The sequence below is a fragment of the Dermacentor silvarum genome, chromosome 5 (assembly GCF_013339745.2).
Source record: "Dermacentor silvarum isolate Dsil-2018 chromosome 5, BIME_Dsil_1.4, whole genome shotgun sequence".
In the NCBI taxonomy this organism is placed as follows: Eukaryota; Metazoa; Arthropoda; class Arachnida; order Ixodida; family Ixodidae; genus Dermacentor; species Dermacentor silvarum.
This window is the reverse complement of record NC_051158.1, coordinates 115,368,327-115,386,582: the sequence shown is the minus strand read 5'-3', so window position 1 is coordinate 115,386,582 and position 18,256 is coordinate 115,368,327. Positions and strand designations below refer to the sequence as shown.

At 50.4% G+C, this 18,256-nt stretch overlaps 1 protein-coding gene across 1 annotated transcript in view; it reads left to right on the top strand.

The window, feature by feature from the left end:
• LOC119454355 (phospholipid scramblase 2-like) overlaps positions 1-17,090 on the top strand; it is a 64,788-nt gene extending 47,698 nt beyond the window's left edge. Inside the window, exon 3 of the mRNA XM_037716310.2 lies at positions 16,852-17,090. Coding sequence (XP_037572238.2) covers positions 16,852-17,090 — 239 coding nt within the window. The remainder of the gene's footprint in view (positions 1-16,851) is intronic.
• Positions 17,091-18,256: the final 1,166 nt, after the last annotated feature.

The following is an 18,256-nucleotide window of genomic DNA, read 5'->3' as shown; positions in this document are numbered from 1 at the left end:
CAGTCAACAGTGGCACCGCACTGTTGTAGGAAATCGAGGCCAAGAATTACGTTGTGAGTGGATTGAGCAAGAACTGCAAATTCGGCTTGATACACGTTATCGGAGAAATAAACGTTCGCGGTGCACACTCCAATAGGTCGGAGCAACTCTCCACTCACAGCACGAAATGCATTAGCGTTATCCCAGAGAAACATCACTTTACGGCCTAGTTGGGTTTTGAAATCCAGGCTGATAACGGAGACACTCGCTCCTGTGCCCACTAAGGCCAACGTAGCAACATTGTCCACTAAAACACAAATCTTGTTATGACACATGGTGACGGGCGGAGGCATAAGGGCGTGTAGCTGATGATGACTGGCGACCTCACCTCCATTGGTCGCGCCGCCTAGTTTCCCGGCGGCGGTGACGTCAGACGTCGTCGCGGAGATGGAGACCTGCGCTGGCGTGAAGGCGGAGGCGTCAAGCTCCGCACAGACGCTGGTGAGTCGCTGCGGTGATTCGCCTGGTGGTTTGTCCTGCCATCGGAGTCAGAAGGCCAGCGTGTCCCGTCACCGTGGCGATTGCTGCGTCGATAAAAAGTGCGTGGTCGCTCATACGGCGGTGGTGACGTGCGACGGCGATGTGGACAAAATCTGGCGACATGTCCGCGAATACCGCATTGGAAGCAGATGGGACGCTCACGGGACGCACTGAAATTGTCATTCGCTGGATAACTGGCACGGCCATCCCACTCTTGAGGAACTGCAGGTGCTCTGGGTGAGTAACCGCCGTGGAACTGATAACTTGGATGCGCGTTCATAGCAGGATTTGACGCTCTTTAACGAGGAGTGAAGTTGTAGGCATCTGTGGAGACGGCGGTGATGGACGTCTCACCGAAGTCGCAGTGAGCAAAGGGCTCTCGAACCCGCGCAGTCGAGAGGGAAGCCGCCTCACGTCGGTCAAGCTCCTCGCGCACCACTTGCCGAATAACTGACGCAAGGTCGGATGAAGCTGGGACCACGTCAACACTGGCGACGTTAGGTACGTTCGCCAGGCGGCCGAACTTCGGTGTGATACGCCGAGCTCTCAAGGCTTCAAACGTGCGGCAGTGCCGAATGACGTCACTGACTGAGTCGATACTGTCTTTTCCGATGAGGAACTGGTACACGTCCTCGGCAATCCGTTTTAGAAGATGACCAACTTTGTCCTCTTCTGTCATTTGAGGGTCCAGGGCCTTGCACAATTTCAGCACTTCCTCGATGTACGTCGTGCATGTTTCGCCGGGAACTTGGGCTCGCTGCATTAGGGTTTGTTCTGCACGCTTCTTTTTAGCTGCCGCATCTCCGAAGCACTTCTTGATTTCATCTACGAACCGTTCCCACGTCGTCATGCTTTCTTCATTGTTTTCAAACCACACTGACGCGGTTCCCTCGAGGAAGAAGGCAACGTTGTTAAGCTGGGCGGTGGCATTCCAGCCATTGAACCTACTTGCGCGTTGGTAAAAGCTGAGCCATCCGTCCACGTCTTCCCCGGCTTTTCCGGCGAAGGTTCGTGGTTCGATGTAGGGCTGCCATTGGGAGCAGGAGGAAGGCGGCGGGTTGTCACCGTCGCAAGCCATCTCTGGTGGCAGACCGGCAATTCGGCGACTTCGGCGAAGCTCCACGGATTGCGCTCCTGCGGGCGGTTCGTCGTCGTTGCTCGGGGACGCCGTTGTTCTACCCAGCACCGTCCCCCAAGACTGTTACGATGGGGTGTGTTTATTTAACAGATGAATTGATGAAAAGGGGCCGCGCCGACACCGAGCCGCTACCAAGACAAGTGCACTTCGTTCTCCTCTTCTTCCGTCCTTTTCGTAGCTTTAGCGTAACAATATGAACGTTTGTCTTTAAACGTCTAGAATATCGGTCCAAGGCCTACGTTCCCTTACTCCTCAAGGCTTAATGGATACCACAAATCGTCGGACTCCCGGGCGCATAGTGCAAAACAAACTTGTGCTAAACGGCCACATTGACGTAAGCAATGGCATATACACGGAAAGTAGAGTTCTCTTCCCTTTACCACCTGGCCAAGGCCGCATTCTTTCGAGGGTGGGAAGTTACTGACCTTGGAGTCGTCTTAAATTACAGCCTTGCACTCTCACCCCACATAGAATCTACCTTTAAGCGTGGGCTACACACCCTGGGCACAGCAAGTAGAATCTTGAGGGAGTTCAGAAATGAAGGTGTGTTTCATAAGCTGTACACCTCCCTGGGCCGATCTTTGCTGGAATATGCCGCTGTTGTCTAGAACAGCACTTGCCGGTCTAGGGAAAAGCGAGTAGACAAGAATTAAAATTGGTCTCTCTCCATGCATATCGGTGCTACAGGCAAGGTCGGCCATGGCATGGTCGGTCGTTCTCAGTCCTCTTTTGGTCTAGAGGACCTGGACTGCAGACGCGCGAAAGCTGATTTAACTTCTTATTAAAGGTTGCGTGTGGTCTCAGTGGCTGCACAGAAATATTTGATAATTCTAGTATCAAATCCAGCGTAAAATAACTACGGTGATCTGACCTTTTAATGTGTCTACATCCGGCGCCTCAAAGAATCCCTTGACCAAGGTGCTGCATCCCTGACGCGAACACTCACACCAAATCACCATGTTTCGCAGACATTTGCCTACTTTCTAAGCAGCACTCAAATTCATTTCGTGTCCTGTTTCTAGTAATGACAATGCTCTTTTTGTATGTTACATGGTGGACCGTTGCTGTACGGCATGTGTACGCTGTATTTTTGTTTGCCGGTACGTAGGTGTCCGCCGTGTAACATGTGTATGATATGGTGTGCTTGGTCTCCATACTTTCTGAAATCTCAATAAATATTTTGTATATGTGACACTTTGTTATGTTATACTATGGTATATTATATTGTGTTTTCAACCGCCGCGGTGGCTCATTCAGCTAAAGCGTTGCGCTGCTGAGCACGAGGTCCCCGGATCGAATTCAGACCACGGCGGCCGCATTTCGATGGAGGCGAAATGCAAAAACGCCCGTATGCTTGCATTGTAGTGCGCGTTAAAGAACCCCAGGCGGTCAAAATTATTCCGGAGCCCTCCACTACGGCGTGTCTCGTAATAAAAACCGGTTTTGACACGTAAAACCCCAGAAAGAAGAATATGCATCTTTTTGTAAACCACAATAGTTTAGAATGTGCACTTTTTATTCGTGTTTCTTGATGTATATATGGATGCGAGTCACCATTTTAACGGCTTTCCTGTATTTTTAGAAACCGCCTGTTGCAGCTAACATAATTCTAGTCTTTGAGCTGGATTATTACAAGGCGGTTGTGAAATCAAAACACAGATTAAACTAATTCTAAAGCTCAACAATTTCCAGATAATTGCTGAGTAATTGCAGATAATTGCAGCAATTTACGAAGTGTAGCCGGTGAGCTTACGAGCAAATGGAGCAGATGCAGCAATTAAGAATTGTAGATGGTCCCGTTGCAAGACGTATCAGCTTGGAATTAATTTATAGAATGACACCAGTTTGGAGGTATGCGTCATTATTATACCGTAAGGATGCACGGTTCTTTCACTTACATGTTTAACAAAACAGTCTTATGCATTGAAGCACAAAAGTAACATGACACGCCAACGTATTTCGTCCCGCATGAATAATAATTGGAGGACGCTTAAGTATCGCATTTAAGAGTGGAACGGGATGACATGCCAAGAACCGTTAATGCTTGTCATGCTTCGGCTTTCTGTTCCTCTCGTGGAATGGTAGAAATGCTGGAAAAGGGGGTTTCTGTTTGAGTTTCCTCCTTACAGAATTATGTTTTCTCGTACATCTAAATTACAAGCCGACGCTATCATGTCTGCGGGTTGTGGTTAAGTCGTATCTTACAATTTTTCTGACGGATTTTACTTTGAGAAATTCAATTTGTTTCACTAACGCCTTGCGCCAGCCAAAATCATCCATGCTTCGGCATCATTTTCTCCACCACCGACGCCGGAGCGCCTACGCCGAGACCTACTCTCAGGCCGGATTTTCTGCGACACGGAGCCCTTAACGCTTTCGCATTAATCTAGAAACTGGGGTCATCCTGGATATTCAATTCAAGTGGATGTTTTGCAAACTCGGCGGCTACAAATCGTAAATTACAATGTGCCGTAAGGTAAGTAAAGGGTAATAAATGAGCCTTTAATTAGTAGAATAAGTGTTTCCATTTCTCGTACATCGCCGCCTCATAAAATAAATCAGTTCAAAGAAACGAATTATGCTATCTACCCCAGGCTATCTTTGTAAATTCTAGAAAATATAGAAGCCGTCAGCACGTATTTCTGTGTATACGTTATACGTGTTCTCACGTGCACCATTATCTAGACCACCAGGTTGTTGCCGGACACAATTATCAAATTGATCGTCATCATCATCAGTATCATTATTACTGTAGCAACAGATAAGTAACTAAATAAGAAAGTAACTGTTATACAATCCCACGGAAGGCTTCGGCAGCTCTAGCAAACATATCTTTGCAAATTGCTTATTTCTAATGAATAATAATATTATTATCATTATTATATTTCTAATACAGATTGTTGTCATTATTATTATCATCTTCGTCGTCATTATTATTAATATTATTATTATCCTCATCATCATCATTATTATTAATATGATCCAGAGGACTTGTCGTTGTTCCTACTTTTTGCTTATCTTTTCCCATAGTTTTCACTTTCATTTTCGTCTAGGGTTCTTTCAGAAATATGCGTGCCCCAGCTCTCGCACGTTAGGGTTCATTTAAGGCACGGTTAATGAATAATTACAATCATTCTTGTTCTTTTTATTGGGCTCAGGTAATGGACGTGCTCGACGCTTCCGGTGACGTGATCGGCTCCCTCCGGATGGAGTTCGCCGTGATAAACCCTATATTCTCGGTGCTGGACAGAAATGAGAACGTAGTCCTGCTGATCAAAGGCCCCTGCTGCACAACATCCATCTGTTGTGAGGACGTGAACTTCGATATCCTAACCACGGACGGCGTCACCAAGATTGGCGAAATAATGATGATGATTATTGTGGTTTATTGGCGCAAGGGCCAGATGTGGCCAAAGAGCGCCAAGACGATGGTAATGACTTGTTTCTGGTATATGAATAGTCAATTACATGAACATTCGATGTGGCATGGCTGTAAAGGGGCCTAAAAACAGTCGCTGTAAAGAGCGTAAAATCTATACGTAATAAGATTATGGCAATGACTAATGATGTGTACTATAGACATGAATATACATTGCAAAAGAATGATATGACTTACAAACATATTACAGATGCAGGAATTGGCCAGAAGCACAAGTACCTAAACAGGCGAAATAACAAAGATATGGGCCGGATGCTTCCGGGAGGCCTGCAGCGAAGCCGACCACTTTGCGGTCACCTTCCCCTTGGATTTGGACGCGAAGTTCAAGGCCGTGCTGCTGGGTGCAGCCATACTAATTGTGAGTGGGTGGTTGATTGATTCTGCATTGTTGGAGCGGTGGAGGGCTACTAAATTTTGACAACCTGGAGAGTCTTGGTGTGCACTGACAGCTAAGCACATGAGGGTTCTTGCATGTAGCATCCATCGATATGCGGCCACCGATGCCGTAAAATTGAACCGCCGACCTCGTACACAGCAGCGGAAGAGCCCCCGTGCCCCCCCCCCCCCCCGTCCCCATCCGGAGCTATCCGGGGGGGGGGGGGGGGGTGGCACAGCCCACCCCATGGCGATCCGAAGCCCGCATTAGTGATAGCGAAGTATAAGACATTTATACGAAGGAAGGTTCGTACCGAATAAATCCATCTAAGGGCCGCACCCCCAACTTGAGAAGCAATACTAAAGAAAAACAAAAAAATATCCAATCGACAAGCAAGCTCGTTCCGTGCGCTGATTGAGATCGGGCTACACAGCGAATTTGCGAGCACAGCGTACATTCCCGCGTCACTACTAGTTGGCGAGAGGAGGCGATCGTGGAGGTTTACAACGAGTTTCATACTCGCAGTTAGAAAAATAGGATCAAATCGCCCGGTCCCATGAAAGGCCCGTCAAAATCGCGACAAAAAAAGCGGCCCTACAAGAGTCTATGCATTAGTCATATTGGCCATATAAATTCTAGGAAACATTCGCTAATGATTAAAATTGCAAGAACAGTCTAATGCAAGGACTATGTAAGCCTGCAAATATATCCCAGGATGACGACGAGAACTCCCGGTCAGAACGCAAACATTATGAAGAACGCCGGCAGCGGAGGGTAATGGTTTGTAAAGCCGCGCGATTCCCCGCGACTTCGAAAATAAGACTCCTCATCATCATAATTTGCCTATTTTTATGTCAACTACAGGACGACCTCTGTCAGCGATCTTCAGTTACCCTGTCTTTTAACTTGTGCGATATGCAATTACGCGATCTGCACACTAAGGACTCGGAAAGGCAGTCCGGAAAGGAAGACAGTGCCTACGAAGTTAGCAGCCATCCTTGCTCGTCCTTTGTCATTGCACCCACCAATGATTACGAACAATTCGATATGGCACGCGGGCCGCGTAAGCGCCAGCCGCGCACCGTCATTCGCAGCTTCGGTAGGGCTACGCAGGACAAGACGCGCGCTCTCCTTTTAATCTCGTTTGATCACGTGGCCTACAACGAACCCGAATATTGAGTGCGTGGGAAGAAAATGCCCATCAAGCCGCCGACCTTTCCGGCTCACTATTACCTGCTTTATACGGTACATCAGGGCGACTACAACATCAAAAATTTGCCTGGAGTGTCGATATAATTACTCGTGCAGTAAAACGACAAATAAAAAACTGTTAGCAAAGGTTATATCGCGCTACGGGTCACTGGTGTCTTTCTAGATGGTGCCTTACACTGTCTCGTCGTTCATACTCGTAGCCTCTTTGAACCAAAAGAAGGCACCGCCCATAATCCTCGTATCAATTGGTAGAGGTTGCTGGAGTTCCCCCGTCGTTTGCATCCTGAAGGTTCCAACCCGAACGCTTCCACTCATCATGACCGACAACACCCACCCATCAGCTCCTTCGCCCCAGTCCGTCACCTACACCGGGGTTACTCGACAACGATGACACAGATGTGGAGGGCTGGTTCACATCCTATGAGAGTGTGAGCGCAAATAAGAAGTGGGCCGACGCCTCGAAGTTGACAAACGTCATATTTTATCTCGCTAGCGTTGCCCAACTCTGGTACTATAATCACGAAAGCGACATCGCGACATGGTCAACTTTTAAGACGTCATTCACTGAAATGTTTGATCGCCTAGCAGTTCGCAAACTGCGCGCTCAACAGCGTTTGCGCGCCCGAGCACAGTATACTGGAGAAATTTTCACAAGCTACATTGAAGACATCGTTGGCCTTTGTAAACGTGTCAACGCCAATTCGTCATGATTCGTCGTTTTCACACCTCATTTTTACGAAGTCCTCCAAAGCGAAATATACTTTAGGCAGCTTCTGTCTTTCATCCCATCCATTAAAGATTGCCACTCTTTCGAACAATTCCTACCAGTGATACACATCTCCGAATGAGTCGCCATCGAATGTCGGAGGTTTTTGAGGTTGGCTTACGACCAGCTGTGCCGGTGTTTCCAGGCTAGTCATAGTGGGGGCGTCCGTTGTCTGAGTGTCTTTGGCCTGAAGAGAAGAGGGCCAACTTCAGGCGAGTCACCTCGAAGACGGCAGCCGGCCCACAGGTGCACAGGTGTCTCCACGGGTTCGACTCACTGGTGGTCGGGGCTACGTTGACTTGCGTTCGTGGGGCTTCGACTCATACCCAGAACCTCCACCAGAAATGTAACGACGTTGAGGAAGACAGGTTAATAAAACAACGATATATATTACGGGCGAACTTCTGCCCACGACTCAGTCACTACGGTTGTGAAGAATGCCTGTCAGTCACGTTCTTAAAACTGGCGTCGAACCGCCTTCTTCTTTCCCCTCGCGTGATACCTCTTGCGCGTGGCGCATACGAGCCGGGTCCAACCGGCTACTCTTGCCTCGATGGTCGCTGCCTGTTGTTGCTCAACTACACCACGGTACGGCGCACACAGTGTCCAATATTTCCTTTCTTTCCTTTTTTTTTTTCTTTTATTGCGATAGCAATTATATGGACACTTCAACCGGATTTCTGCCGTCGGCATCGCCGTCGTCGTCGCCGTTGCCGTCGCATTCGCCGTGAGGTTCCGTATAGATAAAATCGTCGCCGCGCGCCGTTTGCCCGAGCGAAAGCGTGCGGGGGACGCGCGCTATCACGGAGAGCGAACGCACGGCGGAAAGCAAACGCGACCGTCGCGCGAAAGGCCGTGGGGGTATGGGAGGGAGGGAGGGAGGGAGGCGGGGCGACGCTGCGCTCCGGACCAAAGGCCTATCTTGGAACCGGGCGCAAGGGGAACTTGCCGCTCAATCTCCCACGTGAAAACAAGAAGGCGAAGGCAGCGCGGGAGGGAGCGGCGGGGGGGGGGGGGGGGCGCAGCTCTGCCAACAACTGCGTTCGTATTTTGCCCAGCTGTGTCGCTTGCCCGCACCGTCGCTTATCTCCACACGGCTCTGACCTTTGTATGCGCTGTACATTCGCCGCTCAGTTTCCGTTGAAGCGATAGACCGCACGTATGTACCTTCGCCCGCTGCGGTGGATGCGATTGCTGCCAGCGTTTTGACAGTCGTTGTCTGCAGTCATTCAGTGTGATCTATTCATGTTTGCTCGTGCGGGCTGACACCACGCTTGTTATTTCAGTTAGTAATAGTCGGGCCACATTTTCCAACGCACGCTACACATGCAATGCTGCCCGGATCGGCAATGCAGCGCTACAGTTGTGTCCCTTCGCACGCGCTGCCCACGGGAAGCGCTTCTCATCAACACCACCGTTTCACACGCGCCTTGTCGTGGTCATCGAGTCTCTCTTCATGTCGGTCTACTTACGCCGCAGCACACCTCCTTACTTAATAAGCTCATGTTTACTACAATTCATATTGCTACGAAAGCCGCTCACCTTACTTCGTATGATATTGCTGTGTTGTTATCGCATTCATTGCTTCGCCCTTAGGGCGAAACTGTGACATTTTTTTTCACAAACCGACGTTTGAGTAGCGCCATTGCCCGACACGAGCGACGTCTAGCGTCAAAACATGTTATGCCGCCATTGTGGACTGTGAGCCTTGCGAGAGCAGCCCGGCCGCACTTGGGTTGTGTGAAATGCGCCGCGCATTATTTCGATTGTTTTCTTCCGCTTCGCTTTTCTTGTGCCGCTTGACTTGTTACATGTTTCACGTGCTCGCGTGAGCGCTCAGTGTGATGTGCCATGGCAACAGCAAGCCCAGCGAGTGGATGGGGTGTTTCGTCGTCGGTAGCGGCGGCAGCCGCGTCTGCTTCGTCGAAACCTGGCCTGCTAACCAGCGGTATATTTAATTGTTATTACTGGGCACATGTTACCGCATCGTCGATTAAATCTGATCATCATTACGTTTCGCGGTTGAGGGTGTCCTCATTTAGCGGAAGCAGGCGACTACGTAGCTGTCGGGCAATGCTTAGAACCAGGCGCCGGCGGCCCGACGACGCGTTGTTTCAGTGGTTGGTAGATATGCGGTGGTTACTCCATAGGCTTGCGATGCAACTGAACGACTCAATCATGCAAAATTTATTGGATCGGGTGCAGTGCAGGGTGCTTATAACCAAATGTCAGAGCATATGTCGACACGGCACTTGTGTGGTTTGACAACCATAAAGACACCCTCACGACGTGAGATCGGCTCGTGTCTGAAATAACGGAGTGTTTTGGGGACTCAGTCGCGAAGAGGAAGCAGGCTGAACAAACGCTCCTGCAAAGAGCCGACGTACCAGGCGAGACGTGCACGATGTATATTGAGGCTATATTAAAGCTCTGCAAGACCGTCAACCCTCGCATGTCAGAGGAGGACAAGGTCGGCCACCTCTTAAAAGGAATTGCTGAGGATGTCTATCACTTCCTCATCGGCAAAGAGACCCTTGGTACAGTAGCTGACGTCCTACCGCATTGTCGTACATTCGAGACCCTGAAGATGCGGCGTATCACGCCTAAATTCGGTCAGTTACCGAATGTGACTACCGTAACAAGTGTTGTCGATTACACGTCCTCTGATCTCGCGTCTACAATACGCGAGATTGTACGGGAAGAGCTCACCCGACACGTGAACTCGACCCCTTATGATGCTGCGCTAATCCCGGTCCCCTCTCATCATGTTTCTATTGCTGCTACTGGTGTTGAGGACTAGAACTACAGTCCTCTCTCGCCACCGAGGCCGCAGCGAAATCACTACGCGGAGTCGTGGTACGAAAACCCCTTCAGCTATCCTCGTCAGCCTGCCGCTACCCACCAGGAGCCGTATAATGATGCATTTGTCCACAGCGTCGTGACAATGTTTTATTGCGATAGCAATTATATGGACACTTCAACCGGATTTCGGCCGTCGGCGTCGCCGTCGTCGTCGCCATCGCCGTGAGGTTCCGTATAGGTTCCAAGGGCGATAAAACCGTTGCCGCGCACCGCATGCGCGAGCGAAAGCGCGCGGGAGCGCGCGTTATCATGGAGGGCGAACCCCCCCCCCCCGGCGCGCTATCACGGAGAGCGAACGCTCGGCGGAAAGCAAACGTGACCGTCGCGCAAAAGACCGTGGGGCTATGGGAGGGAGGGAGGGAGGCAGGGCGGCGCTGTGCTCCGGCACCAAAGGCGTATCTTGCCACTCAATCTCCCACGCGAAAGCAAAGCGGGAAGAGGGGGGGGGGGAGGGGGGGCAGCTTCTCCTCTGCCTTTGCGCTTCTTTGCGCTTTGCCCGGGGATGCCGGTCGTCCGCACCGTCTCTTATCTCCACACGGCTCTGACCTTTCTATGCGTTGTGCATTCGCCGCTCAGTTTCCATTGAAGCGATAGACCGCGCGAACCTGCGCTTGCTGCCAGCGTTTGGACAGTCGTTGGCTGCGGTCATTCAGTGTGATTTATTCATGTTTGCTTGTGCGCGCTGACACCACGATTGTTAATTCAGTTAGTAAGCCAATGTGTTCAAGTTTATGCTGCCGATAAAACTACTATCCCTACTCCGAATAGCTCTCTACTAATTTGCTATCGCAATCGATGCTTCGCCTTTCGGGCGAAACTGCGACGATTTTTTTTTCAGGAGTACAGTGCATATCGCCAACCTGCTGTGTGCTATTGTTGTGGTGCTACCGGACACATAGACCGGTTCTGTCGTCGGCGCAGGAAAACGTCACGATACGATCGGCCATCAACGTTTCTTCGCGCCGTAAATGGTCGCATCAACGATCCCTGGTCCGCCTATTCCAGGAGCCCCTCACGACTATAGAATCGGCGCAATAGTTCTCCCGCTTCTGACCGTAGTTTGACATCTCTGCCCGCCGGACTGCGCCGTTCGCCTTTACCGCGACGGCGGCTTTCACCACCGCCACCGCCAGGAAACTAGCCCTCGCGACCGATGGAAGTGAGGTCACACAAAATGATTTACCTCAGATGCCTCCGCTAGTTACGATGCTCAAGAACGAAATACACGTGTTAATTGATGGATTATGTGCAACTGCTTTAGTGGACACTGCATGGTACAACCATTTCTGTAATGAGTCGTTCCTTCGAAGATCGCATTGGCCGCAAAGTTATGTTTTCTTGGCACGAATCTACAAGATTTCGTGATGTCGGCGGAGAAATACTTCATCCTCTGGGAGTTTGCGTCGTTAACGTCTTGTTGGCCGGAAAGGTGTTCCCAACTGAGTTCCTGTTTCTGCAGCGGGGTACGCACGAAGTTATTCTTGGTACTGACTTTCTCCAAAAGTGTGGTGCTTTTGTCGACTGTGGTACCGGTGAACTTTCAGACAGCAGTGAAGCTGTTCCTGCCTTCGGTGACGAGCTGCCGCCCGCGGAAGACACACTGGTTGTTTCCGATGAACTGACAGTGCCACCATGGTCCATGCGGTCGGTTGCCGTGTTCGCTTCCGTCTCCGCCGTATCTGCCTTTGATGCCATCGTTCAAGCTCTCGCCAGTCAGTCTGCTAAGAAAGACATCTTAGTGCCTCGCTGCATTGTATCGATTAGCCACGTTTTTGTGGGCACTTAACTGTTCGCCAGTGCCTGTTATACTTCCTCGAGGAATGAAGCTAGCCGTCTTTTATTATGCCGTTCAATTCTATTGCTGCCGTTAACGACGAAGGTCATAACGACGAAGGTTTGCGAATGCAGTTGCTCCTACGAGTCGCAGATTGTGGGCATGGTTAGGAAGAACCTACGGTTACACGGGCGACAAAGATTGGTGGAGCTATTGGAAAGACATGCTTCTGTGTTTGACTTCTGCTAAAAGGAGAAGCGACCATCTTTACCTTGTTCTCGAGCTCAGCACAAGATCAATACAAGTTATGCTCATCTGGTCCGGACAAGAACCTTATCGAGTGTCGTCACCGGAGCGGAAAGTTATTACCGAAAAAGTTCAGGATATGCTACAGAAGGGCGTTATTGAAGAATCACGCAGCCCTTGGGCAGCACCTGTCATTTTGGTTAAGAAGAAAGATGGCTCTTGGAGGTTTTGCGTTGATTATAGACGATAAAACGCCCTCAGCAAAAAAGATGTATATCCACTACCTCGGATAGACGATGTCATCGACTGTCTGCATTCGGCTTCCTACTTTTCTTCACTAGATCTACGATCAGGGTATTGGCAGATGCCTATGCACCCTGCTGACGAAGAGACGACTGCATTCGTCACGCCTGATGGACTATTTCAATCTAATGTTATGCCATTTGGGATTTGCGAAGCCCCGGGTACTTTCGAAAGATTTATGGGCTCAATTCTGCGTGACCTAAAATGGGAGGTATGTTTGTGCTATCAGATGACGTCATTTTCGGACGTACTTTCGAAGAACATAACGCCCAAAAATCCGACTTGCTTTTGAATTCCAAGAAGTGTCGGTTTGGCGAACAACAAGCATTAGTCCTTGGTCACCTGGTGTCAGGCCAGACCACTGGAAAATAGAACAGTCAGTGCCTTTAAGCCACCTCAGTCACTAAAAGAACTGCGCAGCTACCTGGGCTTATGCTCCTACTTTCGACGGTTCATGCCCAGATTCGCGGATATTGTTTATCCTTAGACAAGTCTCTTGGGAAAAGACAGCCCATGCGAGTGGACACCTGAATGCGACGCGGCATTCTCTCAACTCAAGTTTCCGCTGACTTCAGAACCCATTCTTCGTCACTTCGATCTGTCTGCTCCTACTGAAGTGCACAGTGACGCCAGCGAAATCGGCATCGGAGGAGTGCTTGTTCAGCGCCATAATAATGCTGCTGTGCGGCATGTGATTGCCTATGCAAGCCGTTCTCTCAGCAAGGCGGAACGAAACTACACTGTGACAGAGCAAGAATGCTTAGCGGCAGTCTTTGCTGTTCACAAGTTTCGTTGCTACCTCTACGGGCGTCCATCCACAATTGTAAGCGACCGTCGTTCCTTGTGTTGGCTTGTTACCCTCCGTGATGCGTCCGGTCGTCTAGCACGCTGGGTTTTCCGGCTCCAAGAATTTAACTTCATTGTGTCGTACAAAAGTGGAAGACGTCATGACGACGCTGAGTGCCTTTCTCGCCTTCCTCTGTCGACAACCGAGGATAACGCAGACAACCTCGACACCTGCTTTGCTGCTGTCTTCCACATGTTTCCTGACACCACCGTCTTCCAGCGGGAACATCACAATGACTTATACTTGGACCCCCTGTTCGCCGATGCCCGCAGTCCCAAGGCCAGTGGTCGCTTTTGCCTTCGCGATGGACTGTTATACAAGACGAATTATTCAGCAAGTGACACGCGGTATTTACTGGTTGTTCCCCAAACCCTGCAATGTAACATCCTCCGTGTCATGCATGATGATCCAACGTCAGGCCATCTTGGAGTCATTCGCACCTTACATCGAATACAGGAGCGGTTTTACTGGCCTAAGTTTCGACATTCCACTAAACAATACGTGTCGAGCTGCGACAAGTGCCAGCGTCACAAGCGACCTACAAGTACTCCGCAAGGCCTTCATCCTGTAGCGCCGCCTACTACACCTTTCGAGCAAGTTGGTATCGACCTGCTAGGACCGTTTCCACGATCTTCGAACAACAATCACTGGGTCATCATCTGTGTCGATCACCTAACTATATACGTGGAAACCGCTGCGATATCTTCCTCTACAGCTACTTGCATCGCTGACTTCTTGTTACGCTACGTAATTCTTCGTCACGGTCCGCCTCGCGTAATTATCAGCGACCGTGGTCGCCATGTCATCGCTGACGCCGCGGAAGAATTGCTTAGACTCTGCACTTAACAGTTCCGTCATTCAACATCTTATCATCTCCAGACGAACGGCCTTGTCGAACGTACCAACCGCACCCTGACCAATATGCTGGCTATGTATGCATCATCCAATCACATTAACTGGGATGACATCTTACCGTTTAATACCTATGCCTACAATACAGCAAAGCACGAAACTACGGACTTCACACCTTTCTACCTGATCTACGCTCGGGCACCGCGCAGCTGTCTTGATACCGTTTTCCGCTTTGCACTCAATACAGAGGACTTCAGTTGCCGAAACTTTGTGGCGTGCTGAAGAAGCCTGACAAATTGGTCGTCTGCGTACACTGGCATCGGAAGATCGCTCCAGGGAGTGGTATGACCACCGCCACGACTTAATTTCATTCTTAAAAGGTGACTTGGTGTGGCTGTGGACCCCTGAGCGCAGACGCGGGTTATGCCAAAAGTTCCTGGCTCAGTATACCGGTCCCGTCACAGTCATCAACCGCATCAGTGATTCAAAATATATGGTCACCAGTGTTAGGTCACCAGGACGCTGCTCAAGCGCTACTCAACTTGCGCATGTTACGCGCCTTAAGCGATATCACTATATCACTCAGCCCTAACTCACATGGTGGGCTTCGACTGCGAAACCGGGAATGTAACGCCTTGGTTGAGGCGAAAGAAAGAAGAGGAGGACGACGAAGCTTTTGGTGCGGAGCGCAGAACAAAACCGGTGCTGGACTGTTTTTCCTCGACTCTCATGCATCATCTGTAAATAAACACGCCTCATCCGTGTGCGTGTGTGTGTGTGTGTGTGTGTGTGTGTGTGTGTGTGTGTGTGTGTGTGTGTGCGTGCGTGCGTGCGTGCGTGCGTGCGTGCGTGTGTGTGTGTGTGTGTGTGTGTGTGTGTGTGTGTGTGTGTGTGTGTGTGTGTGTGTGTGTGTGTGTGTGTGTGTGTGTGTGTGTGTGTGTGTGTGTGTGTGTGTGTGTGTGTGTGTGTGTGTGTGTGTGTGTGTGTGTGTGTGTGTGTGTGTGTGTGTGTGTGTGTGTGTGTGTGTGTGTGTGTGGCCCATATATAGTGTGATGGCACCATATGCCCGACTTTCAACTTCATACCTTCATATAATCATCCACTGTACATCTTCCTAATCTGTACATATCATCATCAGCTGCAACGCTTCATTGTGTGGCAGCACGAGCTTGGATGGAATAAATCGGTTTCTTATAAGTTTTGAAGTTTTTGGAACCATGAGCCAGATCTTCCTGACTTGGCGACATTCACGGGACAGCTTGTCAGATTTTCGGCGCTCCCGCTATTCACACTGTTCGCCGAGCGAAGAAGCTAGGTGAGCGCATCCAATTCCCTGGGTAATCACACGCCTAATACATTAAGGATGTGCTTGCATTGTGGAAGCGTGTAAACGAAACCATGTCCCAGAGCGTCAGAATCCGCCACATTACTAAAGGCATAAACAGCGTCGCCGTCAGCGCCCTTGTTATGCAAATTCCTGCTACTATCCAGGATGTGATTACTGCCTGCCAGTGCCTTGAGGAACTACAGTCCCTCGATCATAGACGCGCGGAGAACGCGGAGTGATCGGACGCAAGGGGCATCGGCTCCGTTGATCTTCAGCGGGAACCACGGAAATCTACATGTAACCCCTACGGAACCAGTACGACTGCACCTGGGAAGTGAGCAGGATCCTGGTGACACCAACCTTACCCAGGTATACCCAAATTTCCACCATTTCGAGCAACTTTTCGCATCACCACGTAGCTGCTGAGTTACACCTAACGGTTCCGGCTCCCCGCCGCAGGCTGCGAAGACACCTTCCGGCGTTCGTGACGTTCATCCCGAAGGCCGGCAAACCTATTTATGTGGAGAACCATCGCCCCATCTCCCCCACGTCTTGTCTCGGCAAGTTGATGGAGACTATGATGTGAGACAAACTATCCCACTTTCTCGACACAGAACACATTTTCGCGCGCACCATGTTTGGTTTCCGGTCTCAAAAGTGAGCACAGGGTATACTTCTGCAGCTCCACCATGACGTCTTAGATCCTGTCGAATGTCGCCACAAAGACAAAATGGTCCTTGCCTTGGATCTAAAGACGCATTCAACAACGTCAAGCGCGAAGTAATCTTAGACCACCTCTGTCATACCAACTGTGGCCACAAACCATTCAATTACATAAGACAATTTCTTACAGAACGCCAAGCCTACATACGCATGCAAGATGCAGAACGCGGGCCATACACAATCGACTCGAGGGGAACAACTCAAGCTGCGGTCCCGTCTCCCCTCCTCCTCAATTTAGCCATCCTTCATCTTCACTCCAAATTGGCTTCTTTTCCTAGGATACATCACGCTCTTTAGGCGGATGATATACAATCTGAGTCATCCAAGGTAACCTGGGCCGCATGGAGTCCTGCCTGCAAGAAGAGGCGACCGTAGTCGACTACTACGCAACGTACTGCAGACACCAGTGCACCCCAGCTAAATCTGAATTTGTGCGCGTACGTCCCTCCCCTCGGGACACAACTCAGCTACGCAACTCCTCTCGAGACCAATCCGGGAGGCCAAGGAGATCCGCGTCCTTGGCCACTTCATTCACCACCAACGCAGGACCGACACTACCCTGGCCAAACTTGGCAAGGTGGGAGACCAGGTGGGCCGCATGGTCGGCCAGGTCTCCAACAAGCGAGGCAGATTACGAAGCAGGGATGCACTGCGGCTTGCTTATGCTGTCGTAACGAGTAGAATACTCTACTCGGCCCTCTACTAGCACCTCCGCAAACACGATGATGACCAATAGGAGCTTATCCACCGTAAAGTCAAGCGGGATCTCGACTTCCCGGTCGCCACGTCCAACCAGAGACTTCTGGCCCGGGTCATGGTGAACACCTTCCGGGAGCTTCGAGAAGCCCACTTAATCAACCAATACACGCGTAGAGCAGCTGAAGGCACACAGCAGGGAGCGTTGATGGTTTTTTGCGGCGCTGGTATTTCTCACACGCCGCAATGTATTTCTGGACAAAGCGGGCAACCTGGCCAAAAGAAGCGTCGGCGAATCCAGTCATAGATGCGGGAGACGCCGAGGTGACCTGCCGTTGGTGAGTCATGATGCTCTTGGAGAACATCTGAACGGAGATGCTTATAGGAATGACGAGGAGTAGGGCAGGACCGTCGGGGCATACTTTGTGGCGGTATAACACACCATCCCGGAGAACAAACAAGTGAAGGGACGAATCAGAAAACAATTGATTCCAAGCGATCATTGATGTCGCGTAAGGTGGCATCACGGCGTTGCTCGTCGGTTAGGTGTAACAGCGGAGCAACGGAGAAAAGGCAAGCGTCGGCATCGGTGTCAGGGTCGGCAGGTGGTTCGTACACTGGATAGCGTGATACACAGTCTGCGTTCTGATGTAGGCGGCCCACCTTCTATACTACTGCATAGAAATGTTCGTGTAGCCGCATAGCCCAGCGACCAAGCCAGCTGGTAGGATCCTTGAGTGAGGAAAGACAGCAGAGCGCGTGGTGGTTCGTGATTACAAATGTGTGCGTGCCATACAAGTACGGGCGGAATTTCGAAACCGCCCAGACGAGAGCCAGGCATTCACAATCTGTAACCGAATAGTTGCGATCTACTGATCTACTGAGGCGTCTAGCGTAGGCGATAACACGATCACGTCCCTGTTGGGGTTCGGGCTAAGACGGCTCCGATACCGTGACCACTGGCATCGGTACGGATCTCTGTAGGAGAGGGCGGGTCAAAGTGGGCTAGTATAGGTGGCGTGGTGAAAATATTGGTCAGGTGGGCAAACGCGGCAGTTTGAGCGGGACCCCACGTAAATGGCACGTCCTTCTTCAGAAGATCAGTAAATGGTCGGGCAATCGCTGCGAAGTCTTTAACGAACCATCGGAAGTAGAAGCAGAGTCCTAAAAAACTTC